Below are 24570 nucleotides of genomic sequence, written 5' to 3' on the forward strand. Positions count from 1 at the left end.
CAAGGGCATCACTTAATATAAAACGATGTCATATTTCCCAGATGCAAAACATGGTACAGGAATTACTGATCTCCTGCTCTTTTCCAGTTCTGTGCAAGGACTTCACTAATAGTCATGAATTGGCATGTGATTATACAAGCAATTAGAAATCCCCATTGGCAAAATCGCAGGGTTTTCTGGAATGTGTTCACTTAATAGGCATCTTCTTTTTAACTGGTGTAAACCTGAGGCTCTCTTTCTCAGTTGAAAAATGTCATAACACCAATAATAATAGGTGCCAATACCAAAACTACTGGAGCATCTTCCTCTTGACCCATTCACTCTTCCTTTATATATTTATTTTCTGATTCATGCCTCATATATTTTCAAGGTATCATCAGACCATCTCAATATGTTTCTTTTATTCTGGTCTTCTACTTTTGTTTTAGTCCACATTTGTTCAGCATCCATTCATCCTTGATCCCATATTTTCTTGTTTTATTGCACACACTTCTTTTATAAGCAATCTCCACTTCAACTTATTTTTATATTTCTTATGTCACAGCAAACTCACAATAGGCTTTTTGCATGCCCTTACACACATTGCATCATTAAATTCTCCTTTGTGCAATGCAAATAATTCAGACCAACCACACAGCAACATCTGCATGGAAAAAGTACATGCACATTCATATTCTCAATGCAATAATAATAGCAATGTGATCCCAAGCATTCCATTCCATTCATTCTTGCTTATACATCACTTCAAACAAGCAAATTTAAGTAGCCCTTCATAAATACAGAACATGGAACAATTGCGGGACTGTTGTTAGCCCTCATGAGTTTGTGATTCAGTATTCAATCATTCACTAAGCATTATATCTCTTCTCTTACATCCATCATATCACACTAATTTCCCTCAAAATACCGTGCATTTTCTCTGAGTTTTTTAATTTTAATAATTTCTCTATCTTTGTCTACTTTCTTTATAACTCTTTTTTTTTTTTGCTGTCTCTGAATATGTTATACAATATATTTCCCTCATCTTTATATTTTGCAACAAATGTTCTCTTGTGTGGATTCTTTTGTCCCCTACAATCTCTTTCACATCATCCTTTCATCAAGCTTCCTTTTCATTCTTAGCATAATCACACATATTTCTGTGGAACTCTGTAACACAATTCTTTTCACAGAAACATGAAGTTAGAGATTCCAGAAATCATTTAATGCAACTCCTTGCTCACTGCAGGCTCAAGCTTCTCTTACAAATGACCATCAACTTCTGTGTAAGGACCAACACCAAAGAATAATTCACCAGACAACTTTTTCCACTCAGAAAGTTTCTCCTGGTATCTAGCCTGAATCCATCTCCTTATAGTTTTAACTCACTAGTTCTACTCTCAGGAGCTACAGAATACATTTCTCTTATCTCTTTTCCAAACAGCTTCTGCATTACTTTCCACTCATCCTGTTGGAAGAATAATCTAGAACATTTCCTTCTCATTTCTTTCTTTTACTTCCAACAATCTGGGTCCTCATTTTACTTACCTCAGAAGGATGGAAGGATGGAAAGAGATATATATCCCTTTCTTCACAATCTCCACGTTCACTTCCCTGCATGTATTTATCGGCCGAGTTCCCTAAAACCCAGACTAGCTTCATTGAGATATCATGCATCCTTCCTCTTTCTCTTTATTTCACTCATACACAGTTCGTTTCACTTTATTAATTGTTGCTTCTGATCATTTACTCCTTTTTGCATTTCATCTTCCATATGCCAATGTCATTACCAGATGGGTCAGTGGATATTAACCTCCCTTTCCCATATTTATGATGTGACCATGTTGGTGTAAAATTCTCAAAATGGCTCACAACAAGTAAGCAGAAAAACCACTGGGGAGAAAAAAAGCATAAAATCATATAATCCAAAGCAGTCTTAGTAAGTGCAAATCTTCCATCAATCTCAAAGCCAAAAATACTGATTTTATAATAAGTGAGAGAGGAGATCTCATTCAGAAATGTTGAGGGCTGACAGAATGAGAGATCAACGACCCTGAATTTCTTTCTGTAAGGCTCATCAGTTTGGTCTTTTGTCTCCCACATCAGTTCTTCCATTTTGACTTTCAGTGCTCCAGAATGACATTTTACTGGATGTTTGTGGGAAATTAATATATTTCTTTCTACCCATTTCTGAACTGCTACTGCCCTTTCAGATAAACTTGAGGGAAGTGGACATTAATGTAACATTATATTATGTTAGCTCCATTTAAACTCAGTTTAATAGATACAAAGGGGAAAAATATCAGAAATCATAACTTAATATCATATTGGGCTTCTGAGCTCAATTTATTTATTTGTAAGAAAGAAGTCTTTAAATCAGACTGTCAGGGCTCCAAAAAATCCACCCTCATTCAGATCAAAATCTCTAGCCACATCTCAGAGAAAAGTAAATTGGTTTATTAGAAGTTGTCATGTTGGTGCGTGTCTGGGTGCAGCCAATACTAAATCACATCATAAATTTCCCCCTTGACCCTGGTCTTCCCCCCCCCCCCCATCCCCTGGATGTGACTTCCCCCCCACCCCCTGGATGGGACACATCCATCTCCAAGAGTCATCCATCATGCTCTCCAATAACCTTCTTATGCTCCAACAACTTTGATCTGCCGGGATAATTATCTAAGCATTTAAGGAATGCCTTATTTTCCCCCACTCCCTTTTTCTGGTAGCTAAAAAGACCAAAGGAGTATCTTTTTAGTTGACACAGACTTCCCTAATCTGGTGGGCTCAAAATACATTCCAGAAATGCTCAGCCAGCATGATTCTGATGATTTGGGAGATGCCTGGGAGCAGAACTGCAACACCACCGAGTTTACCAGGTTGAGGAATTAGAATGACTTACGATGGAGGAACCATCATGACATAGTTTATCCTAGTGGACAATCACTTCAATATAAGCCAGCAGTGCAGCTGCCAATTAAAAGCCAGTCCTAGACTCTATTAACAGAAGGATAGAATCAAGTTCACGTTAAGTTTTAATTACCACTTGATAAAGCCTTTGCAAGACCACACTTGGAATATTGCATCCAGTTTTTATTTTATTTTATTTATTTATTTATTTGTTTATTTATTTAGTCAAGCAATTATAAGACAACAGATATAAGTATAAACATAGTTATGGATACATGAAATGGATACATACATATAAGAAAAATAAAAAAAATAAAAATAAAAGGAATAAAATAGGACAGGGACGGTAGGCACATTGGTGCGCTTATGCATGCCCCCTACAAACCTTTTAGGAAAGGGGTGAGGTCAATAATAGACAGTCTAAGGTTAAAGTTTTTGGGGTTGGGGAAGAAACCACAGAGTCAGGTAGAGTATTCCAGACATTGACCACTCTGTTGCTGAAGTCGAATTTCCTGCAATCAAGTTTGGTGCGGTTAACCTTGAGTTTGTATCTATTGTTTGCTCTTGTATTGTTATGGTTGAAGCTGAAGTATTCATTGACAGGTAGGACATTGCAATGTATGATTTTATATACTATACTTAGATCAGAACGAAGACGGCGTAGTTCTAGGTTTTCTAGGTCTAGAATTTCAAGTCTGGTGGCATAAGGTATTCTGCAATGAGTAGAGGAGTGGCGAACTCTTCTTGTGAAATATTTCTGGACTTTCTCAACTGTGTTAATATCAGATACGTAATGCGGGTTCCAGACTGATAAGCTGTATTCAAGTATTGGTCTAGCAAATGTTTTGTATGCTCTAGTTATTAGTGTGATATTACCAGAGAAGAAGCTACATAGGATTAGGTTAACAACTCTTAATGCCTTCTTGGCTATGTAGTTACAGTGGGCTCTAGCATGTAGATCATTAGAGATGAGAACTCCAAGGTCCTTGACAGAGTTTGGATCATCAACAAGGTCTTGAAAAAGTTTAGGTCGCCATATTAAAAAAGCATATCCAGGCTCTGGAAATAGTGCCAAGAAGAGCAACAAAGATGATTTGGGGACTGGAGACTAAAACATATGACGATGGGTTTCTGGAATTGCATATGTCTAGTTCAGTGGTGGGATTCAAAAAAATTTACTACAGGTTCTGTTGGCATGGCTTGGTGGGCATGGCATGGCGTGGCTTGGTGGGCATGGCTTGGTGGGCGTGGCTTGGTGGGCATGGCAGGGGAAGGATACTGCAAAATCTCCATTCTCTCCCCACCCCACTAACCTGCTTTCCAGCTCTGTTCTCCTGTGCAGGGCAACAAAAAAAGACCCAGCCAATCAGCTGGGACTCGGGAGGCAGAGAATAGATGGGGGAGGGGCCAGTCAGAGGTGGTATTCCAAACTACTCAAAATTTCCGCTACTGGTTCTCCGAACTACTCAAAATTTCTACTACCGGTTCTCCAGAACTGGTCAGAACCTGCTGAATACCACCTTTAGTCTAGTTTAATAAAAAGGACTAGCGATAACATGATAGCATTTTCCCAATATCTCAGGGGCTGCCACATAGAAGAGAAAGTGAACCTCTTCTCCAAAGCACCTGAAGGCAGGACAAAAATCAACGGTTAGAAAATAATTAAGGAGAGAACCAACCTAGAACTAAGAAGAAGTTTTCTGACAGTTAAAACAATTAATCAGTGGAGTGACCTGCCTTGAGAAGCTATGGGTGCTCCAACACTGGACCCCTGCCTTACAGAGTATAGAAGGATTCCCACCAGTCCATTATACCAACCCCTTCTCTCTCTAGGTGGGACATACTTACAAGGAAACAATGCAAGAGTGAAAAAGCTTTTAATCCATAATCCTGTACTATTTTCTAGAGCCGTGATGGCGAACCTATGGCACACATGCCATAGGTGGCATGCAGAGCCATTTGTGCGGGCATGCGAGGCCCCAGGCAAACTTATCTCACTGCACATGCGTGCGCCTCTCAGCTGATTTTCGGGCCCTTTTTGGAAATACCGGAAGTGACAAAACGAGCCCATTTTTCACCCTGCAGAGGCTTCCTTCAAGGCTCTGGCAGACTGAAAAAGGCTTCAAACAAGCTGAAAGTCAGCTGAGAGGTGCAGTGCAGGTGGGGGGGCAGCATGGGGGGGGGGGATTGTGTGCACATGTGCGGGGCGTGTTGGGGGGGGGGTGCATGCATTTCCTTCTGGGTGCTGGCATGTGAGAGTGCATGCACAAGCGCACAGGCAATTTTTTGGCACAGGAGCCCAAAAAGGTTAGCCACCACTGTTCTAGAGGATGGATGAGAAGATGTCCAGTTCTTTGCTAGCTAGTAAAACGTCAAGCAAGTCAAAGTGGGTTTACAGTACCAGAAGAAGCCTGTAGGTCAAGTAGGAACTCCTAATTTGCAGATCCACTCATATGGATCTGACTGTGAGTTTCTGCTGTTTGTGAGTAATTTGTATATCAGCGAACAGTGCCATTGACAGCAGAACTTTCCCCACAGAGAAAGCAAAATTCTCACTCTTGCAAAAGTTGTTGTTGCTATGAGCCAACATAGAAGCTGATTTCTTACTGTTCAGTGAGCTAAAGGAACAAGTATCGGAGAGGAGTTCCGGTGCATATTTTAACGAACATCTGCCAAAGCTACAATTTTAGATATTCTTGTTTGGCAATTATGGTCAAGAATCAACTAATGAGAAAATATACTGGTGTTATTCTTTTGCTAGGGTATGGTATTGGCCTTCCTCCGAACTCTCCACTGACCTCAAATATTTCTGAACTCATCAGCCAGTATAAGTCCCACGGCTTCATGGATGTCTTACATGACAAGTGGTACAAAATGGTACCATGTGGGAAAAGAAGCTTTGCTGTGACCGAGGTAAGAAATGTCCCATAGGTCTTTCCAGCACTTGGAATAGATAAATCCATCCCTTTGAGTCTCTCTCTCTCTTTTTTTTAACTGTGTATTTATTTCAATCTCCTTCCATCCATGTTTTCTGGTTGGTCGTTGTTATAAAGTCTGCATAAAAGTCAATGTACATTTTCACATACCTTTATCCTAATGCATATCCCTGTTCTTGGTTATGTATATTTACTCAAACCCTTTCCTCTGGTAAAATTTATTTCTATGTTGCTTTCAGCATTGGCATTCCTTAGTCCTAACGGACAAATTATTTCTGGTTGTGTGTGTGTGTGTGTGTGTGCATGTGTGCGCATTGTTTAACTAGAAGATTGGATAGTAAAATTTAACTATATGAACATCTAAAGACCAATTGCATTCTAAGTTGCATGTTTGAGCACATGTAAATTAAGATAGATGATTAACAAACCACTTTTCCTCCCATGTCAATCTTCATTTCATTCATTCCTAGGGGGGAGGGAGGGAGGGAGGGAGGGAGAGGGAGAGGGAGAGGGAGAGAGAGAGAGAAAGAGAGAGAGAATAGACGTTCATGAGCAGAGCCATATCAGGAGCTTATACCAGGTATAGTTTTGACAGCATGAACATTCTTGACATGAACATATTTTATACAATCAAATAGCAGTCTTGAAGGACCATGAGTAGCTAGGGCAGAGGAAATGATCTTTCATTGTTAAAGCTTGGAAAGCTTTTTTCCCTCAACACCAATATAAAATCCAGGTGATGATTTCTAATGAAAGAGAAGAGGATAAAACTGCTTCCTGCCCTGCTCTTAATGCCGTGACTCCTGTTTATGTGTCCGTTAATTCATGCCTGCTATTAACAGCCCATCCACTTCTGTTATAAGTGCTCACTACCCTGGTTACTTTGGGAACCTGCATGCTAAAATGAATGAACCTGAGTTTATTATGCTTCAGCTTGGCAAAATGTAGGGCATATCTCCTTAACTGGCTTTAATACACACACACACAAAAAAAAAACCTAGCAAAGTGCAAAAGAAGCAATTGGGAAACTGATTCTCTCTCCTAATAATAACTTACCTGGTAATCTCACCGTTACAGTATTCTTATTATTTAGAAACTGCTACCTCTGGGCACTGATGTCCACAGAGGTCCATTTGGACATCCAGCTCTCGGTCAAGAAATATGCATACTGTGGACCCATCCGTAGAAATATAAGTGGGCCAAAATTGTTTCAGAAATAACAGAATTTAAGCAGAACAAGACCTTATGACTTTCATCTTGATTTTAATGTGCTTATTGAAAGACAGGAGTGTTTTAGGTTCTCCAGCAAAAATGTGGCCCAAAATGTACTGTTCTTTGAGAAAGAACAGTTTTTAAGGTAGCACTCCTATCCTCAGCAAACAGTGATCTGTGATCTCCTTGGTACTGTTGGAATTTTATTCCTTACCAAGTTCATTCTGAGCTGGGAAACAAAAGATAGTCAGGCAGCTTCATGAAATTAAGTTCTTTAATCGTCACTCAAGTGCAGTGACAACAAGCTATGAGGAGGGTGGCCAAAGAAACTCCCTTCTTCCAGCACATTTTATAATTATTTATATAAAGGAGACCTTATCTTATTTCCATGGGTAAGCTACTTGCATGGCCTGTGAAAGCTAAAAAGTGAGAAGGCCAACGAAATTGTAAAGAAAATATTGGGAAACACGGTTTCAAAACATGATGTGATTTCTTAATTTCTTAATACAAAAGTGTAAATGCTCAAATACTAGATTCTATAAAATATCCTAAACAGTGCTTTATATTTGGAATCAGTATTGTCCTGGATAACATTCTGTTAAAAGGATTGATAAACAATACTTGTCTTTTACAGGATACCCATTTACAGGAATAACTCTTATTTTGCCAGAAAAACATTGGCTTACGAAGTATGTAATTTCTCTTCAGTTCTCCTATAACAAGCAGCTTGAAGGCTGAAAAAAGACAGCCTATTAATCTTTTGAAAAGAAAAAAGAAAACATTTATTTTGCTAACACTGCAAAAAAGATGGGAAAAGGTGTTTCTTTAGAAGCTGGCCTCTGTCAGAATTGCCTCAAAAGCAAACTCAGGATGTAGCATTTAAAATCAAACTAGAGAAGTGTAGTCCATCCCTACTGGAAGAGAGATATAAGGTCTGCAGGAAAACTGTGTTCCCATGCAGCCTGAATTAATTACTTTGGGGGATGCTTTGGGGGGTGACATTTCTCTGCAGACCACCAAAATTTTCTCGTGGACCACCAGTGGTCCCCAGCCCACTGGTTGGTGACCACTGAGGTAGAGCATTGAAAGATTACACAAATTGGTAATTGCCAGAGATGCTGAAGAGACATATCGTTCCTTTTCCCTCTCATGTAATCCCATCATTTGAAAACTTTGCTGTAATACTTATGTAGAATTCTTCTAATCAGCTCTAAGTATTTTGAAGACTTTTAGTTGATTAGCTTTAATCAGTTTGATGAGCAATGATTTATCACCAAGGGGCTAAAATTAATAAGAAGTTAAACAATGATTATATTTGGATCAAAGTGGAACAGTTGAAATAATCTTGAGAACTTGAAATCAAGAAGATATGACTCAGGAGGCTTCAGGTTGCTAATGGGTAATCAGGGTCTGGCCAAGAACTATTTCAAAAACTTAACTACTAATTAAAAACACAGTGGGTTCATTTATTTGTTTGCCAAAGTGTTAGTTTTATATAGACCTGAGTATATGTCAAAATAATATATGTGACTGTATGAATTGTACAGTGCAATTCAGGGTTCAAAACCTAGGTACATTTACACAGCCATTTTGTTTTTGTTTTCATTTTTTAAGCAAAAGTAAATCTTTCATGCCACCTGAACAAACTTTAGCAGTTATGATTTTGAGATAGGTGAGAGGACAGGATTTTTTTAAAAAAAAGGGAACTCCCCTTAAGAATACTAATTCAATGGAAACAAAACAGAATTTCAATTAGCAAATCACATTAATGAGTGTTGACAGTGTGATCAGAAGCAAGCTCCAGGGACACTATCTATTTGTCTATCTCTATATTGGATTTTTAAGACAATTTAATCATCAAATGACTCCAGGCAGCATATAACAACATAATACGATAAGAGGAGTCAAATAAGAAACAATCAGCCAGGGAATACCAAAAGTTAAAGCTGTCCACAGCATAAGGGGGTTCATAAAACCCCATAGTCTCTGTCTGGGGCCTGAAGGCAAAACCTATTGAAGGCAAAAAGGATTTGCACTTTGTGCTTGTGTGGTAAATATCTGTGATTTCTCCAGATAGAAAGGATAATAATAATAATAATAATAATAATAATAATAATAATAATAATAATAATAATAATAATAATAATAATAATAATAAGAAGAAGAAGAAGAAGAAGAAGAAGAAGAAGAAGAAGAAGAACAATAACAATAATAATAAGAAGAAGAACAATAATAACAACAAGAACATAACAACAAGAACAACAAGAACAAGAACAAGAACAACAAGAACAATAACAACAATAACAACAATAACAGCAACAATAATAATAATAATAATAATAATAATAATAATAATAATAATAATAATAATAATAATAATAATAATAATAATAATAATTCCAAGTGATGAATTGTCGCTGATCGGCTAATCGTAATTCAGTTATCCTTGACTCTGAGTATTCTTGTTTCCATAATTTGTACATCCTTTTTTGGTAGTCTCATTTATCTGGTTCTGCTTTGTAGTAGCATTTCATTACAGTGCGGTTCTCTGACATGATGTATTTCACTTCTGAGGTTGTTCAGCTTCCAATAGCCCTGCAGGCCCATGCCCTGGTTGCTCAGCTATGGCACCTGTAGCCTGTAGTCCACTTGTCGACGGATGCCCAGGTTCCCCAACACCCAATGCGGTCCTTGTTAACCCAGGTGACGACCAAGACAGTATAGGCTTCGTTCGGTTGTGTTTCACCATGATTCATTGCATGGGTTGTTGGATGCACTCAGTTCTGCTCCTCAACCCAGACCTTTCTGACATGGTTGGACCAGCTGGTAGTTTGCACTACTGCCAGCACAGCTCTCAGCTTCATTGGATCACTTAAGCCCCCCGCCACGTCAAGGCGGCACCCCATGGGGGTCGTTGACATTGCCATTCCTGGTGAAAGCAGAATCGATGAGCAACAACTTGAAAAAGTCACCAGATATCAGGACTTGAGAATCGAACTGCAGAGACTCTGGCATAAACCAGTGCAGGTGGTTCCAGTGGTACTCGGCACACTGGGTGCTGTGCCTAAAGACCTAGGCAAGCACTTAGAAACAATTGGCACTGACAAAATCACCATTGGTCAGCTGCAGAAGGCCACCTTACTGGGATCTGCTGGCATAATCTGCCGATACATCACGCAGTCCCAAATGCTTCAGAAGTGTTCGACTAGTGATTTGTGATACAAAACCCAGCATGGTTATCTCATCTGCTGTGTATACTGTCATTTTTGTGTAGAATGATGATGATGATGATGATGATGATGATAATAATAATAATAATAATAATAATAATAATAATAATAATAATAATAATATGTTCTTCCCTGCATACGTTCCGTGGAAAATGATCAAAACATCTAAGTATAAGAGCTTCATCAATGCGAATTTAATTAAAGTCACCTAATTGAAAGCTACGTATTTTGTACTCTTGCATTCAGTGCTTACAATCCTCTGACAAATCTGTTGTCAAAGAGAAAATGCTGCTGCCAAGAAGATAATCTAAAAAGATTAAGAGGTTGATGTGAAAAGAAAACATTCCTCTTATCAGGAAAAAAAGTTGTTTATGATGTAATCCTTATAGGAAAAAATCGTGAACACCGCATTTTGATTTATTGTTCATTTGCTGAGATTTGTCATTAGATTCATCAGATTTATTATTTTTTCTCCTCTGCTAGCTTAAAAGAGTAATTAGGCATATTACTTAATTAATCAAAGAACTACCATATTTTATTCTCTTTTTCTTAACATAAAAGGAACAATTTTCAATTGAAAACTTTTCTCAACACTGCCTTCATTACAGCCAAAAACAGAATTAGATGTCCAAAATCAAGCTTATAAAATGCAAAAAAAAAAGTATTATTTATTTACATCTGCTGGTGCTACTTCCCATTTGCTGGTTTCTGTTCAGTGAAGCCTATCTTTGTCACCTAAAAAGTTTTTTCATTGCATATTTGGACTAAGTTAAAATAGACAAAATCAAGTCCTTTGGCTCTATATTTTGGATAAATCTCCAGTTTCTGGAATGGGAAAGATTTAGCCCTCTTTTCCTAGTTCTGATCCAAATCTCATTTTTGTCCTGTATGTTTAAACAAACTTTTGGTAATATTTTGGCATGGAATTGTCTCATATGTCCTATGAAAAAAGATAACGCCACGAATTCTGTGAAGCATTCTGCCAGCTTTCTGCAACAGCTGACTTCTAAAAGTACTATCTGAAAGGTTAATACTCCTGGAGTGTATCTGTACATTCTTCTAATTGCAACTCAGAGCTACTTCATTAGCTGTTTCCATCATACTGCCTTCATCTTATCTCCATAGCTCAGGCTGCCTAACCTCTAGCCCAGGGGTGGGATTCAAATTTTTAACAACCGGTTCTGTGGGTGTGGCTTAGATAGTAGGCGTGGCTTAGTGGTCATGTGACTGGGTGGACATGGCTTGGTGGTCATGTTATTGGTTGGGTGTGGCCAACTCAATATCACTCACATCGAGGCATCTCCTTGCCTGGCCTCTCATGACTATGGAGATGCTGCAACAGTCAAAAGTATGAAAAATGGCACTTTTTTCAGTGCCATTGTAACTTTGAATGGACTCCACACAAGCAAAATACCAGGGGTGGGACGGACTCCAGAGAAGTTCCAGAGACAGGAAGTCTAGTCCTGCCAAGAATGTAATAAGGGTTAACGGAGAGGCAGTTTCTGTAAGCAACACCAGAATGTTTCCTTCCTGCCTTCCTTACAGGATTAGGCCAGTAATTTCTTCTAACAACCGGTTCTCCGAACTGCTTAGAATGTTAACAACCGGTTCTAGCGAATAGGTGCGAACTGGTAGAATCCCACCCCTGCTCTAGCCTATCAAAGAGAAGGATTAGAGGGGAACATGACAACTGCCTTCTAGTATGTAAGGAGCTGTCAGAGAAGAGGGCTTTGACTTATTCTCTAAAGCACCAGAGGACAGGACAAGAAGTAACGGGTGGATGCTTGTTAAAGAGATATCCAACCTAAGAAGTAAGAAGAAATTTTCTGAAAATGAGAACAATTAATCAATGGAATAGTTTACCATCTGGAATTACCACCTGGAGGTTTTTACAAAAATAGATGAGATAACCATTAGACTGGGGTGGTATAAGATCTCCCACCTTAGGTTGAACTAGAAGATCTCTGAGGTCTCTTCTAGCCCTAGAATTCTATGTTCTATAGTTAGGTGGTCTAGTATGTTTCCTCATTTTTCACAAACCTCATTGCTGCATAATGTCTGGCAGGCCCATCCTTGCAAAGAGGCAACCACTCAACTGGAGCAGTTTCCAACAAGCAACAAGAAAAACCTGAACAATGATGCTAACATGGAAACCAGACCCTGAAACAAACTCAGATATCTGTTTTGCCCCCATGCATATACCAACAGTATTATTACAGGCCACCATAAATACATGCACAAGATTAGGGGTGCTTCTCATGCTCTTCCTCTTATGTGATATACGCAATCATCTACCAACAACCTTTGGGTTCTCCACTGGACACGGCTTATGTAAAAGAATCGATGGATCAAGTTTGGCATTGGGACTCAAATCAAGGGCAACGTAAAGCATTTACCCTCCATTACAAATCTCAGCCATCTTGGAAAAAAGAAATTTTACAAGCACAACTGAGTGAGAGATTGCTGAACTCACCCAAAAGGTCTCAAGCTATCTCAGGACATGTCAATAAAGGACAAAGGAGAATATTTGAAGTTCAGGGTTCAAATTAGGCGTCCATGATGCTCTCTAAGCTTACTTGTTTTGTTGCAGACCTTTCACTGCCCAAACTAGGTACAGTAACATCATCAGTGCTAGTAAGGAATCCTTACCATTCCTTACTAGCTAGCACTGATGAGCTCTTTGATATCAGCACTCATCTTGAAACCGTTAACTTCTGCTGGTGGGTTAACTTTCTCCCCAGAGTAAGATGTTCAGAGTAGTGATGCTTCAGGGACTTTTGAGTTGCAGGGAGTCCTTGAGTTACAACTGTAATGGAACTCATCCATCACAATTGTAACTTGTGACAGTTGGGGGGGGGGGGGGGGGGGTTTGGTTTGGGGGGGGGGGGGGGGGGGGGGTGGGGGGGGGGGGGGGGGGGGGGGGGGGGGTGTAAAAAGGGTTGGTCACATAGCTGGCCCAATTATGCAACCTATTTTACAGCAGGTTATTAAGTGAATCACCTTGGTCATTAAGTAAATTCTACAGTCATTAAGTGAACCAATGGTTTGCTATGGGCTGGCTTTGTGCAAAACCATTATAAAATGTGGTCAAGTGACCATGGGATGCAAATGACCATACATGTGATTGTCAAACAACCAACCTATGGTCCTGTGACTATGGGAAAATTCAACTGTCAGAATTTTAAATCTGGGTCATAAATGTCCCCAAGGCAGACACATCAGAACTTTGAACCGGTCGTAAATCAAAGAGTACCTGTACTTAAAATTGCAAGCAGTTTACAGCCATCTCTCACTTCTAAGTCAGTCCAAAGGCAGCTAAGTCTTATCACTGAGTATGCAACTTTAGGATTGAACCCCGCCAATAGGTTGGGTCCCAGTAACTTGGTAGAGCCAACTGTAATTCCATGTCTCATGCAACTAAAACACTCTTGTGTCATGGCAATACTGCAAATGTTCATTTTATGGCATCAAATGGGAAGAAAATTGAGTGGAAGGGTTGTATAAAAATAATTGTTGATTTTGCTGCATATGTGTTCCCATTTTATAAATTTGTACATGGATTTCCTTTTTTTTTCTCCCGCAACAGACCCTTCAAATGGGCATCAAGCATTTTTCCGGGCTATTTGTGATGCTGTGTGTTGGATTTGGTCTGTCTATTCTCACTACCATTGGAGAACATATCATATACAGGCTGATGATACCACGAATCAAAAAGAAATCCAAGATGACATATTGGCTCCATACAAGTCAGGTACATATGCCTAAGTAAGTCTCTCAAAGGGAATGATCATTGGCTGGAACTGAAGTCCTGTTGAATGATTGGATTCAATAGATGGCATTTCCAGGCCTCTTCTTGAGATGTTATCACATCCCAACCATGATTAAGAAGCAAAATCTGGGATAATAATATTCTTTCTATTTCTTTCTTTCTATTTTTTTTAATGCATCTTTCCAACTGACTCTGGAAAAAACAAAAATAATAATACTAGTTAAAAACTATCCTACTTTTGTTTGTTGAGAAAAATATATAATATAGTTCTAGGAAAAGTGACTCAGATATCATACAATTTTCAGACAAAGGAACTTTCTCAAGAAATTTGGAGCTCCTTGATTCTTAACTGAGTTGCACATACTAATGCAGAAAAATCATATATTTTTAGTTTGATTTTCCTATTAATTCTTCTGATTACTTGCACTATCTAGCAATGACAGATATCACAATATTTTCTGGATTTCAACCACAATGGCTCAAAAGCTGCATGCCAACTGTATTACACCCATTTTACTACAGTAACATAATTTTATTTCTCCAACATGAGCAGAAGGTAAAAAACTTTTATCTGTTTTCATATTATAAATAATATGTGTTAAAATGGAAAAGGCGCTAATTCGTGAACATTATCATAAATTTATGCATTCAGCATAGAAGTTCAAATTAACATTTTCCAGCTGATAAGATGCCCTATAGCCTATGTTCACCATTAGGATCAACATCTCTATGGTAAATCTCCTGCTCCATGCACAGCATGAGCTACAGACACAACTTAGAGACATCACATCAATCTTGTGGGTTGGTTTGTCCTGCAGAGTTGTCCATTGAACTTTTCTTAACCTCTACCTACATGTGGTACCTCAATCCAAAATCTAAGCCAGGAGTGTCAAACTAAAGGCCTGGGGGCGGATCCGGCCTGCGATGTACTTAGATGGGGCCCACGGGGCCACCCTGGAAACAGCGAGGGCCAGCTCAATGTTACTCATGTTGGGGGCACATGCTTCTGCCAGGGAAAACAAGCTCCTGAGCTCTGTTTTTGGCTGGCACAGCCTCCTGCAACCCTCTGCCAATGAAAACAGAACTCCCTTTTCACTGACCGAGGGTTGCAAGAGGCCGTTTTCACTGGCAGAGTGCTCGGGCCACCACAGGAACCCCTGACACGAATAACGTTGAGCTGGCCATGCCCACCCTGGCCATTCCCATCACCACCCCGTGTTCAAACACAACCCCGATTCAGCCCTCAATGAAATCGAGTTTGACACCCCTAATCTAAGCTTTCAGTAATGATGAAATATTGCTGGTGAGCTTTTAGTGCCTAACTCATTGCTACTCAAGAAACACAAAAACCAAACCATCCCTCCTTGGATCCCTCCTTGCTTTATCCTTTTTTAGCTGTCCACCATTTTGTTTTCTGTGCACATTTTAACAATTATTAAATAAAAGAAGAAGAATGACATAAATTTCTGCCATCAGAATGTTCTTCTGGGTTGACTCCTTTCTTTCCTGTAGTCTCTATGATATTGAGAAAGACATACTTGCACTTGCAATCTGATTATTCTTTAAAGCTTCTCTGTATCAGCCATGAAAGGCCATTCTTATTCCATTCAGTCCCAAGATCATCTGGACTGCAACCCTACAGCCTTTCCCCCAAGTTTCTATTTTGTGTGTAGGCACTGTATAGTTAACATCGTGATGGTCATACCTTTTCCATTTCTGATTTAAAACCCAGGGTTGGTATATTAATCAGCCTATTGGCCCATTTCACCTCCAGGTAGTTACCTTGCCTGGCAACACTTCTGGCTGTATGGCTGAATCTCTAATCCTAGGAAACATCTGGATTGAATATGCATGCAACCATCTAATCTGTAGTCCTTCACTAAAGTGCAGTATTAGCAAATATGAGGAGCTGAAACTTTGGACTTGTCACAAAGATACAACATTCAGTAACAATGATAAATTAGGCAAACAGTTTTATTTCCATACTGCATTCCCTACAGAGTCCCTGTTTCATATTCAATCTACCTAAAATGCAAGGACAATTTCCCTTCTGATTAATTTATTTTGGGTTTTTCCTCTAGCGACTGCACCGTGCTCTAAACAACTCATTTATGGAAGACAAGCACCAGCTTAAAACAAAGCCAGTTGAAAAGAAGTAAGAAAAATAAGTTTTTAATCTCTTGTTTGCTGATGCATCTATAGATAAAGATTCCCCCAGGCATTGTTTTGGTTTGGTTTAAAGGACAAGAACTGTATAATGTAGTCACACATTATAGAAAAGTGGAAAGTTGTATTTATTTGGGAGTCAAGAGAATCACATATCAGACAGATCCACTTCACCTGTATTGTATAAGGCGGTGTAGGAAAGTAAACAATTTTATCTGTTTGGGGTCAAGAGAGTCATATATCAGAAAGATCCACTTCAGCTATACTGAAAAAATGACTTTAACTATATATCCTTTCCCTGAATTAATATTTCTTCTCCCATTAACTGATTTACTATGGTCTAACACAATGTTTTCCAATCTTGGCATTTTTAAGATATGTGGACTTCAACTCCCAGAGTTCTTTAACCCACATGGCTGGCTGGGGAATTCTGTGGGTTGAAATCTATATATCTTAAAGTTGCCAAGACTGAGAAAAAACTGGTCTAACACATTGTATTCAGGCACCAACTCTTTGAAACCATAGGTTTTTTTAGGAATAATATGTAGGATGTTCATGACAGATAGACACCATTCTCTGTCTGATAATTGCATTTCCGTTTTGAACTTTTTCTTAGTACTGTATAAACAGGGGTTATGTTACATTGTTAAGTTGTGATGTGATGTCCCATCTTTATTATTTTTATAAATAGTTCATGGTGGCAAACATACCCCTTTCTCTTATTTTCTCCACAACAATCCTGTGAGGTGGATTGGGCTGAGAGAGAGTGACTGGCCCAAAGATCCTTTCCTACTTAAGGCAGTACTAGAAGTCCCATTCCCCGTTTCTAGCCCGCTGCCTTCACCACTAGACTTTGCCTCTTCAAAGCCAGTTTACAATTAATCTGACATTCTTATCTAGCATGGTGCCATTGTGTTGCTTACTCCATTATGAAATTTCTCTCTGAAGCCAATGCACAAGCTAACTTTGAAACGCTGCATCATCTTTGACAGATGTGCTTTTCGCTTCCTGATATTTTTTTGTGACACAAATAATAAGACCCATGCCTGCCTGTATTTTTCCAGACATCCTTTTTTGTTGGTTTTTCTCACGTCCCTTGTAATAAACCTAGTCTGGTCATAAAACAGAGCCTCGGTGGCGCAGTAGTTAGAGTGCAGTACTGCAAGCTACTCCTACTGCAATTTGGCAGATCGAATCCCACCAGGCTCAAGGTTGACTCAGCCTTCCATCCTTCCGAGGTGGGTAAAATGAGGAGCCAAATTGTTGGGGGCAATATGCTGATTCTGTAAACCGCTTAGAGAGGGCTATAAAGCACTATAAAGTGGTATATAAGTCTAAGTGCTATTACTATTGCTATAAAGCAATTTTTAGAAATCTGACAGAATTAAATCCCTGGGTGAATATGACTTTCCAAATGGTTTTTGATAAAAAATAAATATTCAATTTGAAATGTTAGGACCAGGAACCCTGGAGAAAGAAGAATTGAGCACTAGCATGTAAACAAGTCTACCATGTTGTATTTCTATGATGGATACCTATTCAATCTACCTGCGGTCAAGTTGCCAAACCACAGATACAGAAATAGCAAATCATTGCAGTTAAACAGTGTAAAGAATGACTTTCTGCTCTTCAATAACTCTGATCGATGCTTTTAGGTAATTGTGTGAAAGACAGGAATGAAGAATGCTGAAACAAAATTGCTGTCCCTGAGATACACAACCATTATACCTTCTTCAATCACTACTGAAGCTATTTTCCCCAATACTATACATGTAGAGATGCACCATTTTTTAAAACATCCAAAATAAAAAGACAAAATTCCCTACATAGAGGAAAAGATAACACCAGATATCAAAAAATTTACCTCACCCCAGTTTAGTCAATGCAGTGCAGTGCAGTGAGCCATGTCCAGATCTGTACATTGGAGAAACAAAACAACTTCACATTCACATGGTGAAATGTGGGAGGAGAAACCCACCGGGACAAGATTCAACAGCCCATCTGCGTCTGAAAGACGAAGACCATTCTTCTCAAGACAGCAAAGCCCACGTTCTGGGCAGAGGTGGTTTGAAAGGGGGCCCAAAGAGGTCATCTGTGTTAAAACCAAACAGTGCTCTCTCTCAACAGAGGAAGAGGGGAGGGGACACCACCTACCTCCTGTCTCCAACACAGTCCGTGATCCCAAGAAGGCCTATATGTGTGTGTGTGTGTGTGTGTGTGTGTGTGTGTGTGTACTTTGGTTATTCAGGTTTTCTCACGAAGATTGGAGTATCATCGGCTGATGAAGTCTCATTCATCATCTTCAGGCTTGTGTTCGCTCTGTGCTTTCAGAGGATGTGAGCTTGCAGCTGCTTCTTCCTTTTAGGAAGGAAGAATAAAAGGAAGAAGCAGCTGCAAGCTCACATCACTCTGAGAAGCACAGAGCGGAAGACACAAGCCTGAAGATGATGAATGAGACTTCATCGAAACGTTGCCTAGATACTTCCAATCTTACGCTGGAGAAAACCTGAATAACCAAAGATCCACATACAAAACCCGCGAGAACCTCAGAATATATATATATATATATATATATATATATATATATATATATATATATATATATATATATATATATATATATATATTCTCTTAAGTTTTCGCGGTACCCACATGTATGGTATTCAGCTTTGTTTGGTCTTTTGAAAGTTAAGTAGGTAGCCCAACTCAAAAAAGTTTCATTCGGCTTAAAATTGAATGTAGTACAGGATAAGAATTACATTCTTAGGTTACAAGGAGAAAAATTAGTGTCAATTTGGTACAGATCTTACACTTCACTGGAAAGTAATTGAGATGTTTACATGACAGACAACTATTTATCTTCCTGCTGGACGGACTTGTTAGCCTGAGGTGATATGGGATCCAACTTTGTTTGGGTATTTTCCCACGTCATTATAGTTGTGCTTTTAAAGTTGTAGCAACGTTTCGGCAGAATCTCATCTGCCATCATCAGGCTTCTGTATTGTGTTCGTCTGTGAGTCAGACTTTTACAGTTGTTTCAGTTTTAAATTTGGGGCTAGCCTACTGCTGTGCCAGAATGGTTTTTTCTTCATCCTGATTGGTTGGGAGTCTTGGTCTGTGTTTATTGGTCTTGGAGTTTGCTGTGTTCTGCTTGATTGGTGTTTCTAATATCTTCTGTCTGTTTTGTGGCTTTTTTGTGTGTCTTGATTGGCTGGCAACATTGTGTTCCTGTAATTGGAGGCTTTTAGTGCAGCTTGGCTCCGAGTAAATGGACAGCTATCATTTGTTAGGAAGCTAGGTTTCATCTGGGTGCCTGGTTGGGGTGTGTTCGAGCTGGAGGTATCGGGGGGATCTGTTTGTGCCCAGGTGTTTGCCTGGCTTGTGGTGTGGAGATTTTTTTGTTTGTGAGTGCAGGGACCACCAGTGAGCCAGGGACCACCGGTGCCCACCAGTGGGCCAGGGACCACTGGTGGTCCATGAGAAAATTTTGGTGGTCCACAGAGAAATGTCCCCCCCACAAGCAATTAAGCCAGGCTGCACAGGAATACAAGGCTGCGCCACCCACATAAAGTGTTTGGCCCAATATATGTTTGTGTGTGTGTATACACACACACACACATGGTGGAGCTCTCACCTCACAATGAGGAGGCTGTGGGTTCAATCCTAGGTAGAGGCTAATATTTGGAATAGACTCTCGTGCTTGAGCAGGGGGGTTGGACTAGATGACCTCCAAGGTCCCTTCCAACTCTTGTTATTCTATGAGATATATATGCATATATGACGGTTGCAATGTCCTGGAATTACGTGATCGTGTTTTCTGACCCGAGAAGCAAAGTCAATGGGGAAGCCAGGTTCTATTAAGAACCATGTTACTAACTCAACAACTGCAGTGATTCACTTAAGAAAGAGCTGTAACTTGGGCCAAACTCGCTTGTAACCAAATGCCTCACTGACGAACAATTGGACTCCCTTGTGGTCGTTAAGTCAAGGGCTATCTGTAATATATATACCCATTTGCCCCAAAAGCTGACTTACCGTGGGCAGAGATAGCACCCCCTTCTGACTTGGAATAAGGGGTCCTGTTAGTGTTTGGGGGGCTGATCTCAGCCCAGGAAGCTAGAAGTAAAACACAGCTGCACACATATAGCCAGCACTACAACAATTGCATCAGAACCGAAGTCCTTTTACTGGAGGCCAGAAGGTTGGTCTTCAAGATGGGAATCCATGTGGCTGGTCCAGATGGGTCTGGACTTTATGGATCCGTGGCAGCTGCTCCATCAGACACGTGGCCCTCCCACCCACCTCCAAAGCCTCCCACCACCCGGTTGCAGCTACTCCGCCTCCGTCAGTAGCAGAGCGCCATGGGTTCCAGCGTGAGGAAGCGAACATGCATCTTGGTCTCTATGTCGATGCCTTCCCATATCTGGCATTGAAAGAGGTGGGGAAACCCAGAGTTAGTAGAGGAGAAGACAATCTCCAATCCTGCAACCATTTTAAATTGTGCTTCAAAAAAGGAGCAAATGTTGCAATCCAAAGGTTATGCATGGACTTCCCTATCTCCGCTTGGTCCTGTTTGAGGCACCCAAAGTCTTCTGTTGTGAACCTTGCGCCCATCTCCTTTAAGGAAGGATCTTCTCCGCTTTCCTTTCGTCAATTCACTTAACCCTACCCACCCCTTGTAAAGTTTGTAGGTAGAGAAACTCTACCCGTATAGCAGTTTTTGCAAGATAGCTAACAGAGGACTTCCAACCCTAATCCACCACCTCTCCCCTACGCTGATTATTTGGGAGACTTTGTGTTGGGGGGGGGGGAAACAACCATTACTGAAGATTATTTCTGTGAATTTGGAAATGAATATTTTTTGAAAAGAAATTGCAAGGGGTTTGCTTGGGAGAGCTGAGTAGAGATACGTTCCTAAGGGCAGGAGGCCAGCCTCCTCTTTCTATCTAAGCCGATAAAAATGCAAAAAAAGATTGAGTCACCTTCAGGAAATCATCAAATGTGATCCCTTCGTAGACTTGGTCCGGCTCCTAAGATTAGGAAGGAAAAGAGATTCATTTCAGGAAGGGAGAATAAAAAGGAAATAATCAGAAGAAGTCGAAAAGGAAATACACCCTCTTAAAATTCAGGAAATTCCAAAGATGAAATCTGAATTCAAACAAGGGATATCTTTATTAGGTCTGACCCTAAGGGATATAAGATATAAGAATCACATTGGCGCACAATTGGGGTAGGAAAACTATAGGATTTGAACACTAAAAAATGAAAGAATGGAAATACTGACTAAATACTGTATATGTACAGCAGAAGTCTAACCAAATTCACACAGGTGGTTTCATTATGTGCAACATATCACACAGTAAGGCAAGCTAAAATGTGGTTTATGATGAAAAAGAAACTGTGTATAATAATTAAAATGATGCAAACAGAAATGTCCAAAGTATAAAAATATTTAACAATCAGTTGAACGTTTGGAGGAAAAGGGGAGGGGTATAGAAATAGAATGCCTTTCTTATAATAATTTTGAAATCTTTTTTTCTTTTCTTTTTCTTCTAAATCCTTTCAGTAATGTATAGGCATCTTTTTCTGTGCTTTATCTTTTTATTTATTTATTATGTGTGGCTCCTATCTCAAGAAGTGACTTTGTGAACAAAATTAAAAATTGCAACAATTTTGTTTGCAGCTTTTACTTAACCAATAAAAAAGGTTTTTTTAAAAGCCAAACATCCAATAGATTTCTTTTTTTTAAAGGTTACATTTTAAAGTTTTTAAGAAGAGATTGGATAACCATTTTGTCTGAAGTGGTGTAGGGTTTCCTGCCTAAGCAGGGGGTGGGACTAGAAGACCTCCAAGGTCCCTTCCAATTCTGTTATTCTATTCTATTCTATTTCTATTCTATTTCTATTCTACTCTACTGTATTCTACTCCACTCTACTCTACTCTACATCTGTTTCAACCAGAAATAATATTGTGGTTGAGGCCTTCATGTTGTTAGAACTGCAGTGAAAATAATGCTTTATTTAAATATATTGTTCCATTTAGGGATGAAGGAATCCACGTACAATGACTTGACTTTTTAAGATGTAATATTTTCAGACGTTTATATCCTTTGGAAATGTTTTTCTCGCAAGTGGGAATTGACATCTGCACAACTGAAATACATTTATAGCTGAGCAACTTCAGCATTGGAAAGACAAACATATGGTCGCAAGGCTTCTGTGGTTTGCACAATTGATTAATATAGATTAGCTATGAAAGTCTGTAATGAATATCACTTCCGTTTGATGGAAACATTCTGTAAATATATATATCTTGCATGTTTTCATTTCTCTTTTTAGCTTCTCCCCTTAGAACTGGGTGCTTTCTTTTCTTGGTATTTATTTAAATAAAAAAGGGATACAAGAGCATTGTGTGTGTGTGTGTGTGTGTGTGTGTTTTACACAAACCTCCAGGGAGCTTGGAAAAAAGTCACAATTTACCTCACCCCAGTTTAGCCACAAAACTACAACACAAGTTGTGGGAACGATGGTTTTCCAGAGATTGTGTACAATTTCCAGCTAACCCTACTGATGAAGATATAGCTCAGTGACCTCTGGAAGACCAGTTTTCTTCAAGGTTTGTTCCATCTGACTGTTTCTATCATTCTTCTTGCCTGTCCTTGCAAATTAAAAAAAGAGGCCAGATTCTCTGTAATTTAACCATTTGCACCAGTTACTAGAAAGACAAAGAGCAAGAATACAGGACCTCAGCCTCCATAAGTTGTTAGGGGACTTCTTGGAAGCTTCTGGGGAGTATTTTGGAAAGCAAAATACTGGGCTAGATGGAGTTTTTGTCCAATCAGGAGGGTTATTCATACAGTAAAACTGCAATAGATTTGTGATTGTTTTGTTGTTTGGCCAACCTGAAAATGTGCTGGACTCAAGTTGGGACATGGGATTGGATCCAATTAGAGAAGCTCCCAAGCAATTCAAAACTACAGTAGAATCAAGAAACGTAGCTAGAGGGGAAGCTGGAACGATAGGCCTAAGAAGTTGTGGGGAATCATAGAGTTTCCTTTTCCTAGTTCGCCTCACTATGTAAGTGCATATATATGATGAGTGCCTAATTCCTTGTGTGAACATCCCTCTGCAGGTCCAGTCCCAGGAATAGTCAGGTTTCAGTGTGGAACACTGCTAGCCCTGGCAACTGCCACAGAAGGAAATACGTCTGCAGTGTTGAAAAAACGACTGAAGTGATGCTCAAACAACTGAGGCATGATACAGCTTTCCCCCCCTTGAAAAGAGACTCTCCAGGGACTACCAATGGGAAAGCAGATGCTCTGAACACTGCTAGGACCTCAGTGATCCAGGAACTCTCAGAACTGGAGAAGCAGATCGAAGTGATCAAGCAGGAACTGCAGTTAGCGGTGAGCAGAAAACAGGAGCTGGAGGAATTTCAGAGGACAAATAGAACTCTGGAGCTTTGAGAGGGTTCATCCTCGTTCCATCTCGGACTGTAATAATTTGTATTACACCCTCACCTTTGGGCTTTGTTTTTGTGTAATGCTAAGAAGTGGCGCCACCGTTGGCAAGCAATAGGTCGACAGTAACTCCTGCCTTCCTGCAAAAGCGACACTACCAAAAGATGGCCGCATTCTGGTTACCGGAATCCTTCAAAGTACCAACAGGTCCTTCTCTGTGGGAAGTTTTAGCCTAGTAGAAAGGGTTGATCTCAGGCGACAGGAATTTGAAGCCTCCATTCCACACAGCACCTATTTTCTTTCTCACTAGAATTAAATGAATTTTTCCACTTTTTAGGATTTTTTTCCCCTTCTTTTTCTCTGCATTAATTAAAACAAAAGAGCAAGAGCCTTTCAAAGATGATTCAGAATTGTTCTCTGCATGGATTTTGCTGTTCAAAGTTTTTAAACCTATATAATTATGTCTCAGACTGTGGGCTCCAGGGGTCCTGTAGGTGCTGGCCTTCTCTGCAATTGGCACAAGAGGAGTACAGATATTCCCTACCAAAAAAATCAGATGCAAAGATTAAACACATTAGTAAGAGGCTTTAATTATACCCCATTCTTAACTATCCATTATCAAAAAATGATACCGCGCTTGGAGGGAAGACCTAGGATAACTTTCAAAAATTGGGGATTGTGGTAGGAACATATAGAATTCTGTCCCTTCTGAAGAAGATAAACAAGGAAAAATGTGTTCTGAATGTCGACATAAAAAAAAAGGAGACTGGTTTTGGTTCAAACTTTTGTTGCTCCAAAGTATTATGTAACCACATACCAGGTATTTTTTATATGGGGATGTACTCAAAATATGGCTTCCTGTCTCCAAGTTTACTGGTAGAGCCCAGCACTCTGACCATACTATTTATTTAT

The 24570-nt window shown here is 39.6% G+C and overlaps 1 protein-coding gene across 1 annotated transcript in view; it reads left to right on the plus strand.

Annotated features, from left to right (window-relative positions):
- GRIN3A (glutamate ionotropic receptor NMDA type subunit 3A) overlaps nt 1–23664 on the plus strand; it is a 135813-nt gene extending 112149 nt beyond the window's left edge. The window contains exons 6-9 of the mRNA XM_026683451.2: nt 5648–5799; nt 13851–14015; nt 16115–16188; nt 23331–23664. Of these exons, the coding sequence (XP_026539236.2) occupies nt 5648–5799; nt 13851–14015; nt 16115–16188; nt 23331–23664 (725 nt within the window). The remainder of the gene's footprint in view (nt 1–5647; nt 5800–13850; nt 14016–16114; nt 16189–23330) is intronic.
- The last annotated feature ends 906 nt before the right edge of the window (nt 23665–24570 follow it).

This window comes from Notechis scutatus, chromosome 2, assembly GCF_049901735.1.
Source record: "Notechis scutatus isolate UNSWTSFEM ecotype Mainland chromosome 2, rNotScu1.2, whole genome shotgun sequence".
NCBI lineage: Eukaryota > Metazoa > Chordata > Lepidosauria > Squamata > Elapidae > Notechis > Notechis scutatus.